Here is a 19939-nt window from a genome sequence, read left to right on the forward strand (position 1 = left end):
CACACACAGTATAGACCAGGGGTAAAATGAATCTCATTTCACATTCTGCTACCTCTCCCGTGTATGGGGATACCAAGTTGTGTGCTTTATTCACTGTATGTCCATGTGCCAGGGCTTGGCATAAAAGGAGGCTATTTTGGCCTTCTTAGTCTACCAATCCTGCAGCTGATTTTATAGCAGCATACTGGTTTCTGGGTGCCATGAATAACCTGAATCATTGCAAACACCCTATACATGACTTCATCTACAAAAGTATACCCCCAAGGTTTTCATCAAGGGGTTTAGCATCTTTATAGAAAATCCAGTTTCCTTCCGAAATTTTTGTAAAAATGTGTAATTTCACGCAAGCACAGTATGGACCATGGGTAAAATTAATCTAATTTCACATTCTGCTACTTCTCCCTTGCATGAGGATACCCAATATGTGTGCCCTATTTATCACATAGAGATGTAGGAGGGCGGACGATAGAAGATTATTTCCCAAATCACATTTTTTCAATGCAGTTTCTTTAACACTTTCAAAATAACTACTCTTGAAATGTAGATCCCCAAAGTATTCATCTAGGGGTATAATGGGAATCTCTATTTTTTAAATTTTGGTTTCTTAAAAACAAGAAATTGCAGGTTTATGCAAATTAAGGGACTTTCTGCCAGTCAAACATTAGAAAAAAATGCAAACATGACATCCTCCCCCCACCCATTCCCTTCCTCTCCCTGAAGAAAAATAAAGTGGAAAAAACGAAATGTAAATAAAGGCAAATATACTTTCGTTTTAATAACCAATCACAGTTTGCCTCAGTACTTGGGGGGGCCTATGAGTTATCCTATGAAGGAATCTCATTAACCACTTGTAACTAGACCTGGACATTACAGAATACACCAGGGGGGCTGTTGACTTGTATGATCTTATGGAGGGATCTCTTACAATACCCATAATTAGGGTGAACCCCAAAAAATTTTTCATTCAGCCAAATTTGTGGGCATCCAATATTTGGCATGGGTGGATAAAGGTTTCTGCATTATATGCTGCGTTTCAAATAAATTAGTATAGAGGACAATAATGTTGACGAGGTCTTCACTTTTGAACAAACTAAAGATGTCCATTTGGACAAAATTTTTATCTTTCACTGTTATTCCAGGACTGGTACAAGATGGAACAGGGACCCATAGCAGAGCCGGAACTAGAGAGACCATGCTGTGCTGCAGTACTACTAGGCCCTGCGCTTCCAAACTCTGTAGTGTCAACTTCGTCAGGGATAATGTCCCCTTAAGACGAACCTGAAGTGACACTTACATGGTTGCTGCTTAGAAAAGGTTCCATCTTTGATGCTGTCTGATATTCTGACCACAGCATGGCCAGTGGCGTAACTACCGCTGTAGCAGCTGTAGCGGCTGCTACGGGGCCTGCAGCATGAGGGGGCTTGTGCCGTCCGCTAGCATGGCCCCCCCCCCATGGCCGGAGGCTCCGCTAGCAGCCGCTATGGCTGCTATAGCGCGATGCCACTGAAGGGGTTGTTCCTACAAAAGACATGCATCCCCTATCCACAGGATAGGGGATACATGTGGGATCGCTGGGACGCCCAGCGATAATGAAAACAGGGGACATAAAATCCCCCGAAGTTCTCAATGACAAATCTTGGACTTCCGGGGTCTGTCGGCAGCTCCATAGAAATTAATTGTGCAGCGGTCGCGTCTGTGCGCATGCATGACCAGCGCCTCCTTTAATTTTTATTGAACTGTGCAGACCCCGGAAGACCGAGGTTTGTCATGGATAACTTCGGGAGACTTGCGGTCCCCCGTTCTCCTTATCAATGCCAGCGATCACATTACATCTCTTTTGTAGGACAAACTATAGGCCGTTTTTTGTTTTTTTTGGGGGGCTGTATGGCATTGTCTACAGGGGGGGCTGTATGGCGTTATCTACAGGGGGGCTGTATGGCGTTATCTACAGGGGGCTGTATGGCGTTATCTACAGGGGGCTGTATGGCGTTATCTACAGGGGGGGCTGTATGGCGAGATCTACAGGGGGGCTGTATGGTGTTATCTACAGGGGGCTGTATGGCGTTATCTACAGGGGGGCTGTATGGCGTTATCTACAGGGGGCTGTATGATGTTATCTACAGGGGGACTGTATGGCATTATCTACAGGGGGGGGCTGTATGGCGAGATCTACAGGGGGGCTGTATGGCGTTATCTACAGGGGGGCTGTATGGCGTTATCTACAGGGGGCTGTATGGCATTATCTACAGGGGAGGCTGTATGGCGTTATCTATAGGGGGGCTGTATGGCATTATCTACAGGGGAGGCTGTATGGCGTTATCTACAGGGGGCTGTGTATGGAGTTATCTACAGGGGGGCTATATGGCGTTATCTACAGGGGGCTGTATGGCGTTATCTACAGGGGGAGGCTGTATGAAGTTATCTACAGGGGTGCTGTATGGCGTTATCTACAGGGGGGGCAGTATGGCATTATCTACAGGGGGCTGTATGGCATTATCTACAGAGGGAGGCTGTATGGCGTTATCTACAGGGGGGCTGTATGGCGTTATCTACGGAGGGGCCGTATGGCGTTATCTACAGGGGGCTGTGTATGGCGTTATCTACAGGGGGCTGTATGGCGTTATCTACAGGGGGGCTGTATGGCGTTATCTACAAGGGGGCTGTAAGGCGTTATTTACAGGGGCTGTGTATGGAGTTATCTACAGGGGGCTGTGTATGGCGCTATCTACAGGGGGGCTATATGGTGCTATCTATAGGGGGCGCTGTGTGGCAGAATCTACAGGGAGGCACTATCTACAAGGGGGGGGATTGTGTGATACCCAGGGGAGGTGGGCCCCAGTCAAAAGTTTGCTATGGGGCCCAGTCTTTCCTAGTCACGCCCCTGAGCATGGCTTATGCCTCCTCAGCGCCATTTAACCTCCTCACAGTAATGTCACTGACACTAACTAATCAAAATAATTTTTTTCATATTATTCATGACAAAATGGATTATATATAAATCTATCTATCTATCTATCTATCTATCTATCTATCTATCTATCTATCTATCTATCTATCTATCTATCTATCTGTCTGTCTGTCTGTCTGTCTGTCTGTCTGTCTATCTGTCTGTCTGTGTCTATCTATCTTTTATATAAATACATATATATATATATATACATACACATAAACACAAGCTGATAACTATAATTTAGATATATGTGTATATAATTATATATGATCTCACTCTACAAAATATATTTGCTTTTGCTAACAGTAACAAAAATACACTACCGTATAAATATATTATATACCATATATATATATATATATATATATATATAAAATTATATATGCACTACTTGCGTATTCCAGGTATTCTAGTAAAAGATAGAAGGGTGGATAGATAGATTGTATCGATAGATAGATTGTATAGATATATATATTGTATAGATATCTATTTATACAAAAAATGTTGTGGGGGTAAAACAATATATTTTCTGAAACACTGTATTATTCTGGCAGTGATTCTCACTTCTTCTTCTCTTCTTTTCATAGTTACATAGTTACATAGTTAGTACGTTTGAAAAAAGACACATGTCCATCAAGTTCAACCACGGGATGGGAAAAGGGAAGTAAAAAATTTCTACACATAGGAGCTTATATTTTTTGGGTCTAGGAAATGATCTAAGCCTTCTTTAAAGCCATCTACTGCCCCTGCTGTGACCAGCTCCTGCGGTAGACTATTCCATAGATTCACAGTTCACACAGTAAAGAAGGCTTGTCGCCTCTGCAGGTTGAACCTTTTTTTCTCCAGACGGAGGGAGTGCCCCCTTGTTTTTTGAGGGGGTTTTACATGGAACAGGATTTCACCATATTTTTTGTATGTGCCATTAATATATTTATATAAGTTAATCATGTCCCCCCTTAGTCGTCTTTTTTCAAGTCTAAATAGGTTTAATTCTTTTAATCTTTCCTCATAACTCTTCTTTGTATTTTCTCCAACTCCAGGGCATCCTTTCTATGAACTGGAGCCCAGAACTGAACTGCATATTCTAGATGAGGCCGCACTAATGCTTTGTAAAGTGGTAATATTACATCCCTGTCCCACGAGTCCATGCCTCTTTTAATACACGACAATATCTTGCTGGCCCTTGAAGCAGCTGATTGACATTGCATGCTGTTATTAAGTTTATGATTTACAAGTACACCCAGATCCTTCTCAACAAGTGACTCCCCCAGTGTAGCTCCCCCTAGGACATCTGATGCCTGCAGGTTGGTCGTACCCAGGTGCATAACTTCACATTTATATACATTAAACTTCATCTGCCAAGTGGATGCCCAAACACTTAGTTTGTTTAAATCCGCTTGCAATTCACGAACATCTTCCATAGACTGAACATTACTACATAGCTTGGTGTCATCTGCAAAAATAGAAATAGTGCTATTAATCCCATCCTCTATATCATTAATAAATAAGTTGAATAATAGTGGTCCCAGCACTGAACCCTGGGGTACACGACTTAAAACCGGGGACCATTCAGAGTAGGAATCATTGACCACAATTCTCTGCATACAGTCCATGAGCCAATTCTCAATTCAATTACAAACGATACTTTCTAAACCTATAGTCCTTAATTTACACATTAGACGTCTATGAGGGGCAGTGTCAAATGCCTTTGCAAAGTCCAAAAACACTATATCCACAGCGGCCCCTCTGTCTAGGCTACTGCTCACCTATTCATAAAAACAAATCAGGTTGGTTTGACAGCTTCTTAGTAAAACCGTGCTAGCTGTCACTTACAATACTATTTTTGTCACATAATCCTGTATATAGTCCCTCAATTTTCCCCACGATGGATGTTAAGCTTACTGGTCTATAATTACCCGGGGGAACACCTAGAGCCCTTTTTGAATTAGGCACCACATTTGCCATGCGCCAGTCCCTTGGCACTATACCAGTCACTAGAGAATCTCTAAATATTATGAAGAGGGGGACAGAAACTGAACTAAGCTCTTTAAGAACCCTAGGGTGTAACCCATCTGATCCTGGGGCCTTGTGTACATTTATTTTATTTTATTTAGCTTAGACCATATCTACATAAATCCAATTCAGTATATGAACTGATATATTATCAGCACTGGCAGCGGCTAGATCAGCTGCTCTTTCTTCTGTTGTATATACAGAGCTGAAGCACCCATTTAGTAACTCTGCCTTCTCTTGATCCACTGTCACCAACTCCCCATTACCACTATCTAGGGGTCCTACATGTTCAGACCTTGTCTTTTTTGCATTTATATACTTGAAGAATTTTTTGGGATTTGTTTTACTATCGTTGGCCACCCGTCTTTCATTTTGTATTTTTGCTGATTTTATTACCTTTTTACAAATTTTATTAAGCTCTTTATCATTTACTAAGGCTACAGCTGTACCCTCAGATTTTTATTTTTCAAATGCCCTTTTTTTGTCATGTATTGCCATTTTTACAGAAGGTGTAAGCCATGTGGGATTTAATTTTAGTCGTTTTTACTTGTTACCTATAGGAATAAATTTTGCACTATAATTACCCAAAGTAGATTTGAAAATCTCCTATTTATTATTCCTACCATTATTTGATATTAGTTCTTCCCAGTCTATATATTGAATTGCAGCCCTCATCCTGGGGAACTTGGCCTTCTTAAAATTAAGTGTTTTTGCCCTCCCAGTCTGTGTTTGTTTTTTAAACTATACTGTATGCTAAATATAACTATATTGTGATCACTGTTACCGAGGTTTTCACGAACATTGACATTCCCAACAAGATCTGCATTATTAGAAATGATCAGATCCAACAGAGCTTCACCTCTAGTCGGGTCTTCCAAAAACTGGCCCATAAAATTTTCCTGCAACAGGTTGAGGAAATTTCTCCCCTTTGCAGTTGAAGCCGAACCATGACACCAATTAATATCCCGGTAATTAAAATCTCCCATTATCACTACTGTACCCATCTGTGCAGCCCGCTCCATCTGTTTATATAGCTGACCTTCCATCTCCTCAGTTATATTTGGGGTCTATAGATAACACCAAAAGTAATTTTTTCAGTGTTTACCTCTATTTGTAATTCCAGCCACAAGGTTTCAACCTCCTCACAATCTTCACCCACTATTGTCTCTTTCACACTCACCTTCATATCACTTCTCACATACAGACATACACCACCGCCTTTTCTAATCTCCCTGTCTTTCCGAAACAGTGTAAAACCCTGTAGATTTACAGCCCAGTCATGAGAAGAGTCTAGCCATGTTTTAGCAACACCAACTATATCTATATTTTCTTCCAGTACCAAGTCCTCCAGCTCCCCCATTTTGTTGCTAGACTTCTGGCATTTGTGAACATACACTTTAACTTGCCTTTAAATGTTTCACTTTCAGTATCAGAAATGTTATTATTTGACATTATTTGGGCATTTTTATTTTCATTACTGTTTTGTAACGAAAGGATCTCCTTATCCTGTTGTCTAGTCCTCTCCCCACAGTCTATTTCTCCCCCCACCAATATAGTCTGACCCCTCTCTAACCTAACTACCCCTTTATTTTTTACATTGGCCTCCCTCCTCAGCCCTAGTTTAAATACTCGGCCACCCTAGCTAGAATTCTCTCTCCCAGCACAGCGGACCCCCCTCCATTTAGGTGCAAATCATCTGCAGAATACAGTTTGTACCCCAATGAAAAGTCAGCCCAGTGCTCTAGGAACACAAAGCCTTCTCCTCTACACCAAGACTTAAGCCATGCATTTAACTCCCTGAGCTCCCGCTGTCTTTCCTGTGATGCGCATGGCACAGGCAGTATTCATGAGAAAATTACCTTGGAGGTCCTTTCCTTCAACTTATAGCCTAGTTCTTTAAAATTATTCTTAAGGCTCCTCCACCTACTATTTATTCTGTCGTTGGTACCTACATGGACCACAACGGCTGGATCATCACCAGCCCCTCCCAGTAATTTATCCACCCGTTCCACCACATGCCGAACCCTGGTACCAGGGAGACAGCAAACCATTTGGTTGAGGCGGTCTAGGCGACAAATTATTCTATCCGTCTTCCTGATTATAGAATCCCCTACAACTACCAATTGTTTTGCCTTACCTGCATTACCATCCACTGAAACAAAGTGTGAAAAGTAGAAGAAAGGCAGGAGATTCGCTGACATAACTTTTACAAACGACTACAGATGTGTTTGCTGTGATAGGTTCTATCAGGAATCACACAGATTGGTACCTGATCTCTACCCAGTGCCCAGATCTGTTGGCAACAGTCAGGGCACAGAGCTGTATGCACACGTTTACATGTGCACAGTCCCTGAAGCTCCACCGTAATTATGCTATACGGCACGATTCACAGACTAGGGCTGCCCGCTATAAAGCTACAGCAGATTGTCTGGTTTGGAAACCCATTTTCATATGACCTATTAGGAAATTTTGAGTTAATACATCGGGGTTTCCCGTTTATGATCCTCATCAACTAGTAAGAGTATAGAGTGACTTTTAGAGCACTCTGGAGGACTCTGCATTATATGGACAGCCCATCAATTTCAATGGGAACTGCGTAATGCTTCATTTTCTCTGCAGGGGCAATGCATGGTAATTGCTACAGTGTTCCCTACAGATTACAGTTGTTTTCTGGGGAGTTCCAGCTTATTGCGATAAGCTTATTGACAGAGGACACAATAAAGAACAGTCATGAGTCTGACATCATGGAGAGAGGAAGTAACTGAATTAGGGGTACCTGGACCCCTCCGTTAACAGAAGTCAATGAAATGTGAAGTTTATGTTCTAGCTAGTGCACTAGAATTTGAAAGAATCAGTAAGAAAGGCGATTAATAAAGAAACAAAAGAAGTTTTATTATAGACCCAATAACACATACCGAGAACATTTTCTTGCCAGGTCACTGGAAGTGCGTTCCAATGAATATTGTTCTTATAGAATAGAAAAGTTCTATAACACCTATACACAAATGTCATACAATATCATTTTAGTTACTGAACCAATAAATACCAGCGTAATTTAAATTATTCTTGTCATCTAACAGACAATCCTTTCACAACTGAAATTGATTCTATAGAATTTATAAAGAGTAGAGGAAAGGTGAAAGAGTTAGCCTTGACATTTGTGAAACACTACTAGGCATTACTGTTGCTTTTTATTGTGTTTCTGTCAGTTATTTGTTATGTCTCATTGCTGCCAGTAAACTACTGTAACTTCACTGACACACATAATAATCACAAATTCAGAATTAATTTACTTGAAATATTGCATAAAGAGGTAACACATTTGCTTGCAATGGTATGTCTATACCATCACAATAAAAAAAATGGCAACTGCTGACATTGCTCCTTTCCCTGTCTTAAGTTATTTCTGCTATAACTGGTTTTAATTTAACTGTAAGGTTCTCATACTAGGAAACTGGAACAATCACTGCATATGTTTAGTAACCAGACATGGTCCCTGCACTAGATGTGGGCCAAAATAAATCAGAAATCTGTTAGGAAATGTCTGTTCCTTTAAGATTGCCATGACTACTAGTCTAGCTTCTGGGCAGCTCTAGTTTTAGTTGCAGAGCCTATCCCACTTTAGTATTTAAATCTGGGTTGGATCTGTTTCCTTTGCTTGTGATTCTCCTTGTTTGCATGTGTTTGACCACAGTGTTTGAAGCTCCTTATTATACCCTGTACCTTTGACTATTTGCACTTTTTGGAACTGGACCTCGGTTTGTCTCTGGATTACCCTTTGCTTACTGATTTGGACTTTCTGCTCCAGGCTGGATTTAACCACTGCTATCCCTGATATATACTAGCTTTGTGATTTGGACTTTCTGTTTACCCTCGGGCTGTCTTGTTATCTGCATTGGTATTGCCTGCATTGCACCTCTCATCCAACGCTGAACGCTGTTAAGACAACCTGGGTTCTATGCTGCAAAGTCCAACCTGCCTTGCGGTGGGCTCTGGCGAAAACCATAGAGTAGCCTTAGATTCTGTTGATCAGAGTTATGACAGATTTGGGGTTGCGGATTTATTTTCATGCTCATTCCTGACAGTCTCCAGCAGTCATTGGGGAATTGCTCACATAGCAGTTCCATAAACTTCCACCCTGCAAATTGCTTAACTGGTGATTCCATAACAAAATAACTTACTAGGGCAAAATAATAATATAAAACATGACATATATTTAGGTTTTATATTGGAGGGTTACTGAATCGATTTAGGGGGGAAAACCACTTGAGTTACCTTGCTAAAAGGGCATCGTAAAAAAAATGATAATTACAATAAGAAGAGCAACACAGTGAGGAGATCAGCCCAGTTAGGAATGTGCCCTCATCCTAATTTGTGTATTGATATGGTTTAGGGGACTATTCTTTACACCCCAATTTGTGTTGGTTTAGGGGAGTATTCTACAGTGAAACGTCTCAAAAGACCACCTTTGAGAAGACTACCACTTTATCCAGACAAGATTTCCTGTGACAGATTATCGTTCTTTTTTGTACAGTGTATACTGGCCATCTTGTTTAAGAGGACCACCCCTCTAGAAGACCATTTCTGGTGGTCGTCTCAAAGAGGTTTTCCGTGTATCTGGGTTATTTAATGAAAGAGCTATCCAGTTAATTTCAATATAAAGTTAGACCTATGAAGGTCATTCCTTCATAGAGTTAGGTGAATAACCCATGCAGGGGTGTGGATGGGGAGAAGTAAAGCTGCTGGTGGTTTTGGAGACAGTATTTAAATATGGAGGTAGAGCAATAAATTGAATTTTTACACCAATTGAAGATAAGCCTAGGTAGGTCTCCACCCCATGTACACTTAAACTCAACTATATTACACTTCGGTTTATATACACACACACACACACACACACACACACACACAAACACACACAATGAGCAAGCTTAAGAATCTGAGCAACTTTGACAAGGACAATTTGAGGTGGCTAGATGACTGGATCAGAGCAAGTCTAAAACGGCAGATCTTGTGGGGTGTTCATGGTATGCAGGGGTTGGTACCTACCAAAAGTGGTCGAAGGAAGGAAAACCTGCAAACCGGTGACAGGATCATGGGCGTTAAAGGCTCATTTATGTGCATGGAAAACAAAGGGCCGTCCATCTGGTCTGATCCCACAGAGAAGTTACTGTAGCACAAATTGCTGAAAAAGTTCATGCTGACTATGAAAGAAATGTGTCAGCACTACAATTGAAGACAACAATTTACCACACTGCAAAAATTGTTCATTTCAAGCACCTATGCGATGTGCTGAAAAACCAAAGCCAATCCATGGAGGCAGTGGCGAAACTACCGCCGTAGCAGCAGTAGCGGCTGCTACGGGGCCCGCGGCATGAGGGGGCCCGTGTCGCCCGCCGGCACGGGCCCCCACCATGGCCGGAGGCTCCGCTAGCAGCCGCTATGGCTGCTACAGCTGGACGCCACTGAACAGTACGGCAGAGCAGGGAGGTATCTCTCCGCTCTGCCAGTAAACAAAAGACATGTATCCCCTATCCACAGGACAGGGGATACATGTGTGATCGCTGGCAGCGATAAGGAGAACGGGGGACTGAAAGTCCTCTGAAGTTCTCCATCACAAACCTCGGACTTCAGGGGTCTGTGTCGGCAGCTCTGGAGAAATGAATGGAGCGCCGGTCCCGCTTGTGCGCATGCGTGACCAGCGCTCCTTTCATTTTTAGTGAGCTGCGCAGATGCCGGAAGTCAGAGGTTAGTCATGGAGAACTTCAGGGGACTTTCAGTCCCCCGTTCTCCCTATCGCTGCCAGCGATCACACATGTCTCCCCTATCCTGTGGATACGGGATACATGTCTTTTATTAGGACACACTGTAGGTCGCATTTTTTTGGGAGGGGGGACGCTGTATGGCGTTCCCTACAGGGGGGGACGCTGTATGGCGTTCCCTACAGGGGGGGACGCTGTATGGCGTTCCCTACAGGGGGCTGTATAGCATTCCCTACAGGGGGGGGGCTGTATGGCGTTCCCTACAGGGGGGGCTGTATGGCGTTCCCTACAGGGGGGGGCTGTATGGCGTTCCCTACAGGGGGGGCTGTATGGTGTTCCCTACAGACCCCCCTGTAGGTAGCGCCATACAGACTCCCTGTAGGTAACGCCATACAGTCCCCCCTGTAGATAACGCCAGACAGCCCCCTCTGTAGGGAACGCCAGACAGCCCCCCCTCGTAGATAACGCCATGCAGTCCCCCCTCTAGATAACGCCATACAGACCCCTCTGTAGATAGCGCCATACAGTCCCCCCTGTGGATAGCGCCATACAGACCCCCTGTAGATAACGCCATACAGCCCCCTGTAGATAACGCCATACAGCCCCCCTGTAGACAGAGCCATACAGCCCCCCTGTAGATAGCGCCATACAGCCCCCCTGTAGATAGCGCCATACAGCCCCCCTGTAGATAGCGCCATACAGCCCCCCTGTAGATAGCGCCATACAGCCCCCCCTGTAGGGAACGCCATACAGCCCCCCCTGTAGGGAACGCCATACAGTCCCCCCATAGATAACGCCATACAGCCCCCCCGTAGATAACGCCATACAGCCCCCTCTGTAGATATCTACAAAGGGGGCTGTATGGCGTTATCTACAGGGGGGCTGTATGGCGTTATCAAAAGGGGGGTTTGTAAAAAAGGCACTATCTACAAGGGGGGGGGCTGTGTGACACCCGGGGGAGGGGGGGCCCCAGTCAAAAGTTTGCTATGGGGCCCAGTCTTTCCTAGTTAAGCCCCTGCATGGAGGCCCCAACTCGCAAGTTATAGAACTTAAAGGATTTGCTACTAACATCTGGCTGCCAGATACCACAAGATTCTTTCAGATGTCTTGTGAAGTCCATGCCTCGACGGGTCAGAACTGTTTAAGCGGCACGAGGGGGACCTACACAATATTAGGCAGGTGGTTGTAATGTTACAGCTAATCTTTTTTTTATATATATCATTATACTAGGAAATGACATGTAAGGCACTGTTCACATAAAGTCTGAGCCATCTGTCAGATGTATACATTGGGAGTTTTGTCAGACATATACTTCTGATGGAAGAATCTAATGTATGCCACTGTAAAGGCATAGAGTGGCATACGTCATAGGTTCCCTTGTTAAGAAATGTAAATCTTGTGGTATAAGTTTTTTTTGCAGGAAGCTTCTGCACAGAAAAAAGCAGACAACTACGCTTTTCTATAAAGCAAAAAAAAAAAAACAACAACATACTGCCATGTACTAGCCTGCCGGAGGCCAAAAACACACTCTTTTGACATCCGTTTGGTGAATGGAGCCCTATGAATATTTTGTCGCATACACCAGGAGCATATACGTAGAGCTCAAATGTTATGTGATCAAAGCCTAAGACAAATAAATAAATGTGAAATTGGTATAAAAGTCCATAAAATGCCATGGAAAAGTGTAAGAGGGGATTACTGTATGCTCAACTAATGATACTTACTCTGCCTTTTATTATAAAGGACTTCATAAAAAAACTGTGTGCAAGATTCTTGTGTTATTGTAAAATTGGCAACCAAATTGTTTTACCATATTAATAATACTTCTATGACTACTATAATTTTGAATACCTCAAAAAGCTGTAGAACGTTTCACACTTCAGTGCTAAGAGTCATTCAAATATAAGCAAAGAAATTGTATCCCAGCCATAAACAACTCTGATAGCAATAACTCCAAGTTGGCACTTGCCCTTTGGGACTTTCTAAATCTGATGAATAATAAAAGCTGCAGGAAACTAGTGCCGAAAGACACAGCAAAGGTTGTACAAATGCTAACAAAGTTACTGTACCTTCCGTGATGATGTCATTAATGCCTATATTCATTACAATTCGAGAATATCTTAGATGTGTCTAATGCCTCACTTTAGTTTTGGTACTTTATTCCCTAATGTTCTGAGCGTCAAAGCGGTTTTGTGGGTTTCAAGAATTGGTTTAATTAACTTGCGTGTGAACTTTATATGGCACTACCAATTTAATTGCGGATATCTTGGCACAAGGACTGAATTCACACAGTGTATTTTATTAGACATGTATATAACATTCATAAATATTTTGTTTTCGTAAGAAAAGTTCTGCATTATGGCTCTGTGTGGATGCAACTTGCAAACATGAATACAGGCTTATATCCATTGAAAGAATCATGAGCCAAAATCACTCTTTATTTCCTTATTGACATGATGTTTCAGTCATATCTAAGTCATTAAGTCAAACACTGACTTTCTTTTATTTTTATTTTACAGATCGCGGCAACAGAGGACATCTTGATCTCTTAGAGCTAATTGGGGTGCCTCTTCCTCCTTCTGTGTCTTTTATTACTGGATATGAAGGGTTTCCAGCTTATAGCTTTGGCCCAGATTCTAATATTGGCCGCCTCACACGCACATTTGTTCCACAGCCATTTTTTCGAGACTTTGCAATTATTGCCACTTTAAAGCCGAATAGTAACCATGGAGGTGTATTGTTTGCTATAACTGATGCCTTCCAGAAGATCATCTATTTGGGCCTCAGACTGTCATCAGTTGAAGATGGTACACAGAGGATAAATATATATTACACAGAACCTGGTTCCCATATTTCCAAAGAGGCAGCTTCCTTTAAAGTGCCAGTAATGACAAACAAATGGAATCGTTTTACAGTGACTGTTGTAGGATATGAAATGGTTCTTTACATGGACTGTGAGGAGTATCAAAGAGTGCCATTCCAAAGGTCATTAGAACCATTGACCTTTGAAGCCAGCTCTGGTATATTTGTTGGAAATGCCGGGGCAACAGGACTAGAGAAATTTACTGTAAGTACCTAATTTTTAATGTTAGATAGAACTTTTTATCTAGCAATTTGATGTCCCCAATGTAGTCCATGATGTTTTTTAATTACATAAAGCAAATTAGTTATTTGACTAATAATGACCTTAAATATGAAGGTTTGAGTATTGCTGCTCCATGATGTTTGCCTGTCCGGATAGTTTGTGTTAATGATTATGCTCAATTCATTTTAAAAATTAGAATTTGAGACTTTTTAAAGGAGGAATTCTATAATTACAAATTGTATTTATGTTTTTTAAGGACTCAAAGAAAGTAAGGGTTGCCAGTTGGTAATTGTACCTTAAATGGTCACTAACTTTTCAACAAACTTTTAATAAAGCAATAGTACAAGTGAATATAAGAAACTTGTAATAAATCTTATTGGGGAAATTGTCTCTTTCTCCACTTATCAGTCTCCTTTCATTTCCTGCCCTGCCCCCTTTTAACTATTCACTCTTCACAAGAGAGAGAGAGAGATCTCATTTTCTGTGTGCGCTTTATATGGCAGACTACCCACTCGCTCAGAGAAAACTGAGAATTAGAGAAAGAGAGAGAAGGAGGATTCTCATTTTATTTGTCTGCTTTATATGGCAAACTACCCACTAGCTCAGAGAAAACAGAGAATTAGACAGAGAGAAGCAGGATTCTCATTTTCCATGTGTGCTTTATATGGCAGACTACCCACTAGCTCAGAGAGAACTGAGAAAGAGAGAGAGAGAGAGAGAGAGAGAGAAGCAGGGTTCTCATTTTCTATGTCTGCTTTATATGGCAGACTATCCACTAGCTCAGAGAAAACTGAGAATTAGAGAGAGAGAAGCAGGGTTCTCATTTTCTATGTGCGCTTTATATGGCAGACTACCCACTAGCTCAGAGAAAACTGAGAATTAGAGATAGAGGAAAACTGTCCAAAATAAAAAATACATAATACAAGTCCTTTAATGACCAGAAATACCATATATAAAAGCTTATTCTGGAAAGTCATCCGAGAGGTTAGTTATGCTTTAATGGACTAAAAAATACTTTACTTACTTAACTTAAGGATACTGTTAAGGCCATGTCCATCCAGAATTAATGGATGGGCTTTTCAACAGCTTCAGTTTGCCAGCCTGCCAGTGATATATGTGGATGTGGCTTTTGACTTTACCTCTTTTAACTAAATATGCAGCAGAAGGGCTGTTGTCCAGGGTGTGTCAATAAGTTCCTGTCTGCTTCCAAAGTGTAGGTGTATGGTAAGAACCCATTATAAATCTCTGAGCTATGGGTAGAGCACATATTTTCTTACAAATCAAGACTTGCTAAGAAGTTTTCTAGTTCTACCATTGTTCTGTTTGTTTTTTTTGTTTGCGTCAACCACGCTTGCCCAGTTGATTTAACACTGATTTATATGAATACATTGAGCACAAGAAATAGAAAGCTACCTGATCTTCATTTGACATTTTTGTTTTGCCAATACAATGGATCATGGATTTTTGAACTTCCTCCAAACCACACAAAGTGAAGAAGTTCTATCCAACGTATTGATTCTCCATTGTATTCCACAATGTACAGTAAGCTAAGATATGATGCCCCTCTTCTACTGTATTTTTTTTCCTAACATGTCTCTTTCTGTGTGTAAGGACGGAAGTCATTGACAGCATAATTTTGTCCAAATCAGCAATAGACAAATTACTATAAATATAAGGCCTTTCAGGGGTTTTTTTTGTTTGTTTTTTAAATGATCCAGCTATAAGAACTTCCACAGACTTTAATAGAAAGCAAGCTTCAGGGCTGTCTTATGATAATGCCTATTAGGGCATATGCCCTAACAGATGGCTATTCATAGTATTATGCACAGGCAGGATTTATTTATAAGGTAGAGCGTAACTACAGTGGATGCAGAGGTAGCAGTCGTACCCCGACCCTGGGACCTAAAGGCCCTCTGCCATATAATAAAACACCAATATAATAGATAGCACATTGTAGGTAGGGGCTGTTGCTGAGTTTGCATTGGAGATCAGGTGCTTCAGTTAACATTTTAATATAAGGATAAAGCTTTGTTTTCGTAATAAAGGAAAGCATATACAGCAACAAAAATTATTCTCACTGCTATTTTCAGTTAGATTTTTTTCCCCTCATATCCTGAAAAAGTGAAATATGTGTATTTATTGGGTGCGGTCATATGGCAGATCATCATCTTTTTATATCTGTACTGTATTTGTATTTCAGTAAAAGCAGATGTGACTCCATTATTTTTGGAAGGTTTTAGAGGTTTAAGCGTAGCTCTACATTATAAAATAAAATATAGTAATGTGTAATAGCTGGTTTTCCGTTAATGCTTATATGGAATGTTTGACAGTTCAGGTGTTTAGCCAGTTACAGAAGGTGGAACTTTCTTGTAATATGAAAATAGCTGGCAGTCAATGCAAAAATCTGTGCTAAAGCTATTACATGCAAAATGTGTCAATACAAGTAAACCTGAAGAACTAATGGTCGGCTTCCTCAGTGCTAGTTTTGTTATTTGAATTCCTAGGAATTACCAGTTAGGACATGTAAAACTTTAACTTGTTATTTATATGTCCCCACCCTACTTGATGTTTCTACATTACTATAAAGTAAATACGTGAGGGTAAATGTAAATGTGACTGAAGATGCTACAATTTTGTAGCAGATAATAGAACCATTACACTACATACATATATATATATATATATATATATATATATATATATATATATATATATATATACATGTAACCCTTGTTTGAGTTAATACAATCAATGGCGTGATGTTAACTGCGTGACAAACTAAAAATCCCTGCATACAGGTGGTGACGTGAGAGGGACTGAAGAAGGTGATTGGTGGAAGACCGAGTTGAGAGCGGAAAAATATCACCTGACAGAGAGTAGAGGAGGCTTAACAATCTGACACCCACACTGTAAAGGGAGAAAGTGGAAGTCAGGAATAGAAAATGTAATCCTCTCTTCTTGTCTGAGGATTCATCAGGAGAAATATTGTAGAAAGCCCAGTAGTCCTTGCGCTGGAGTTGGGTTCTTTACTGACAGCCAGAGAGCCAACTGCTACTAGACAAATGTCACACTAAGGACACTGAATACACTGTGACCCCTTATTACCCATCTAGCTGAGTATTCTCTCTGATATTATAGTGTGGAAACTATTTGTGGTCACTAAACCTATTCAGTAGCTATTTTACTCTGCACGTCACTTGTTAATATTGAACCAATATAGCAATTAGACTGGGATTGAATACTAACAATTTGTTATAATTAAAAGTGCACTAACAATAGCTGCACTGAAGGAGCTCCTAGAAGGACTGGTGGGTATTTTATTATTTACTTAGCTAGTGATATCTAGTGAGCATGTAAGGTGGTGGAGGGTGAAGCATGATGGTGGAAATAACCCACAGGGATGCCGCGGTGAAAGATGAAATGAAGCTGAAGTTAGAGTACCAAACTTGCGAACTTTACCATTTCAACCATCACTGATGGTGCACACGGCCATAGACAATATTTACAGTTCTTCCCACTGATGAGAGGCACAGACTTAGTTACGACTCAGGCTGGCAAGGTGATTTTGCACAGGGCCAAGAGCAACCCTCTTTGATATGAGGGCTATCTGTTCAGGCCTAGCAGGCTTTAACATGGTGGCTGCTACTGTGTAATTTGGCCCTAGTGCCCCTTCAGCTGGTAGTTGCTGGCTGCTTTGTAAATAGGCCTTATAAATGCCATCCCACGCCCAACGATTAATACTGATTAGGTCAGTCCTCACCAGTCTAACTCAGGCTCCTCAGTTCCAGTTCCAAAGCAATTGGTCTTTCTCTCTCTTTCTCCAACTCCATAGCAGCTATTATGACTTCCCCTTTCTGCAGCAACACCTCTCTAGTATGGCAACTTTCTCCAAGCACTGTACAGGGCTGGGAGGGCTATCCACTGTTGTAGCTGGGTGGTAACAGTCACTTTGACAGGCATACTCACAGGCATAATGAATAAGTACCTCACAACCACACAATTTTTTTGCCCTGCCTTTGAATGTCTAGTAACGTAACACAAGCCACTCTGACCTTAGGAATCTTTTACTTCTTCTCTATCTCAGCTTTTGCTGCCACTTCTAATGCCTTTGTTCCCTACTCAAAGTCCCACCTGCCAGCTCTGGTTCATTTCCCTTATTGGCGGCTGGCGAGCTCCTCACGGCGCTCCTCTACTCTCCTGTGCTGTTACATCCTGCTGAGTACTTCAAATCGTAAGGTGGTAGAGGGTGGGGCAAGATGGTGGAAATACTCCATGTCACGGAGAAAGACGAAATATAGCGTAAGTGCCAAACTTGCAAGCTTTCCTTGCACTTGTAAATATATACAATTTTGACCGGCACTAATGGTGCACACGACCATAGACATTCTTTTACAGTTCTTCCCAGTCTGGGAGGCACAAGAATATACAGTATTTACAAATCTTTTTTTAACTGATTAGTTACGGCTTAGGCAGGCAAGAAGACTGTCTTGTTCTGGTGACTGAAAGACACAGTGTCAAGGGCACAACACACCATATGAGTAGTACATATAAATACAAGCTCATGGGGGGTCACTAAAGTCAAATCTAGGCCATCAACATTTTCCCCTTTTTCTTGGGGATTCAGTCCCCATATGTTACAAGCATGTGGGGCATCTCTGAGGAGAGTGTGTGCTTTGGGTATAATACTGTGTTTTAATGTGGGTCATGTCGTTGTTTCCATTACAATAGTTTTTAGTGGGTAGAGCAAGCATATAGTAGATGTATATATATTTTTTGCAGTTATTGTAATAGTTTAGTTAAGTTAAAAGCAAATATTTTAAAAGGTGATTCGTTGTTTCTGCAAATATGGATAATTTCCCCTCTATTTTTATCCTTTAAATACATATTGTCCTTTTGAGTTATCTTTCAATACAAGGATTTTTCCGAGTTGACCCATGGTAGGAGTATCTAATCTTCTACACGCAGGAAAGGTTCTTATTTAGAGCCAAGGGGAGGCACTGCAACCAGATAACTAAGAGAGACTAAAAATTGCTGAGGCTGGGTTGACATGTTGTGCACCATTTGCATTTCTTTGCCACAATCTTTTATCAAAATCACAGCAAAATGGTGTGTATTTGCCACGATTTATAGACACAGCTTGATACCGGGTATTACATACATGTTGTTAAGACTTATCTAGAAAAATGTGCATGTGTGTTCATGTAGATTTTTCATCTTTTCATCAATTAGTGGGTTCTAGGAAATGTCCCTAAAACCAGTTTGTTTTTTTTAATTGAAAACTGCATATGGTATTGCATATAAAAACCAAACATGTTTTTTGTAAAGGCTTTATTTAAAGATTTTTGACACATATAAAATGGGATAGGGTGGGAACAAACAGAAAGAAAGGAAAGGGGATTGGAGCAAATACAATATCATCATAAATAGATATGACATATCAAATTACATAAAATAGCGTAATAAGAAAACAAACTAAGAAAGAACTCTTGACTTGATCAGATGTACAGTTCTATTTATGTCCAGGTTATTGAAAGTTGGTATCAACTAAAGTAATATTTGGAAGCAGGGGCGTAGCTAGAGGCTCATGGGCCCCGATGCAAAAATTCTTACTGGGCCCCCCCCCCGCAAACTTCTCATGGCCGACGGTCCGCTTTCAGCTGCATCGCTGGGTCTCCTAAGTGACCCAACAATGCAGCACTAGCAGCCGGGGCGTCACTAAGGCTGGGTTCACACACACTATTTACGGACGTAAATCGGGCGTTTTAGCATTGAATTACGTCCGAAAATGCGGCTCAAAAGCGTCGGCAAACATCTGCCCATTCATTTGAATGGGTCTTACGATGTTCTGTGCCGACGGTCATTTTTTTTTACGCGCCGCTGTCAAAAGGCGGCGCGTAAAAAAGTGCCTGTCACTTCTTCAGACGTAAATGGAGCCGTTTTCCATGGACTCCATGGAAAACCAGCTTCAATTACTTCCGTAATGGACGCAGCAAAAGACGCCTGCACATGCCATTACGGCTGAAATTACGGTGCTGTTTTCTCCTGAAAACAGCACAGTAATTTCAGCCGTAACGGACGCTGCCGTGTGAACATACCCTCAGGGCTTAAAATGTCCGGGAAATAGCCCCA

General features: G+C 41.4%; 1 protein-coding gene across 3 annotated transcripts in view; it reads left to right on the forward strand.

The window, feature by feature from the left end:
• Positions 1–19939, forward strand: part of COL15A1 (collagen type XV alpha 1 chain) — a 359120-nt gene that overhangs the window by 106939 nt on the left and 232242 nt on the right. For all 3 annotated transcript variants that reach the window (XM_075826867.1, XM_075826865.1, XM_075826866.1), the window contains one exon: positions 13245–13792. In XM_075826867.1, the coding sequence (XP_075682982.1) occupies positions 13245–13792 (548 nt within the window). The remainder of the gene's footprint in view (positions 1–13244; positions 13793–19939) is intronic.

The sequence above is a fragment of the Rhinoderma darwinii genome, chromosome 5, assembly GCF_050947455.1.
Source record: "Rhinoderma darwinii isolate aRhiDar2 chromosome 5, aRhiDar2.hap1, whole genome shotgun sequence".
Taxonomy (NCBI): domain Eukaryota; kingdom Metazoa; phylum Chordata; class Amphibia; order Anura; family Rhinodermatidae; genus Rhinoderma; species Rhinoderma darwinii.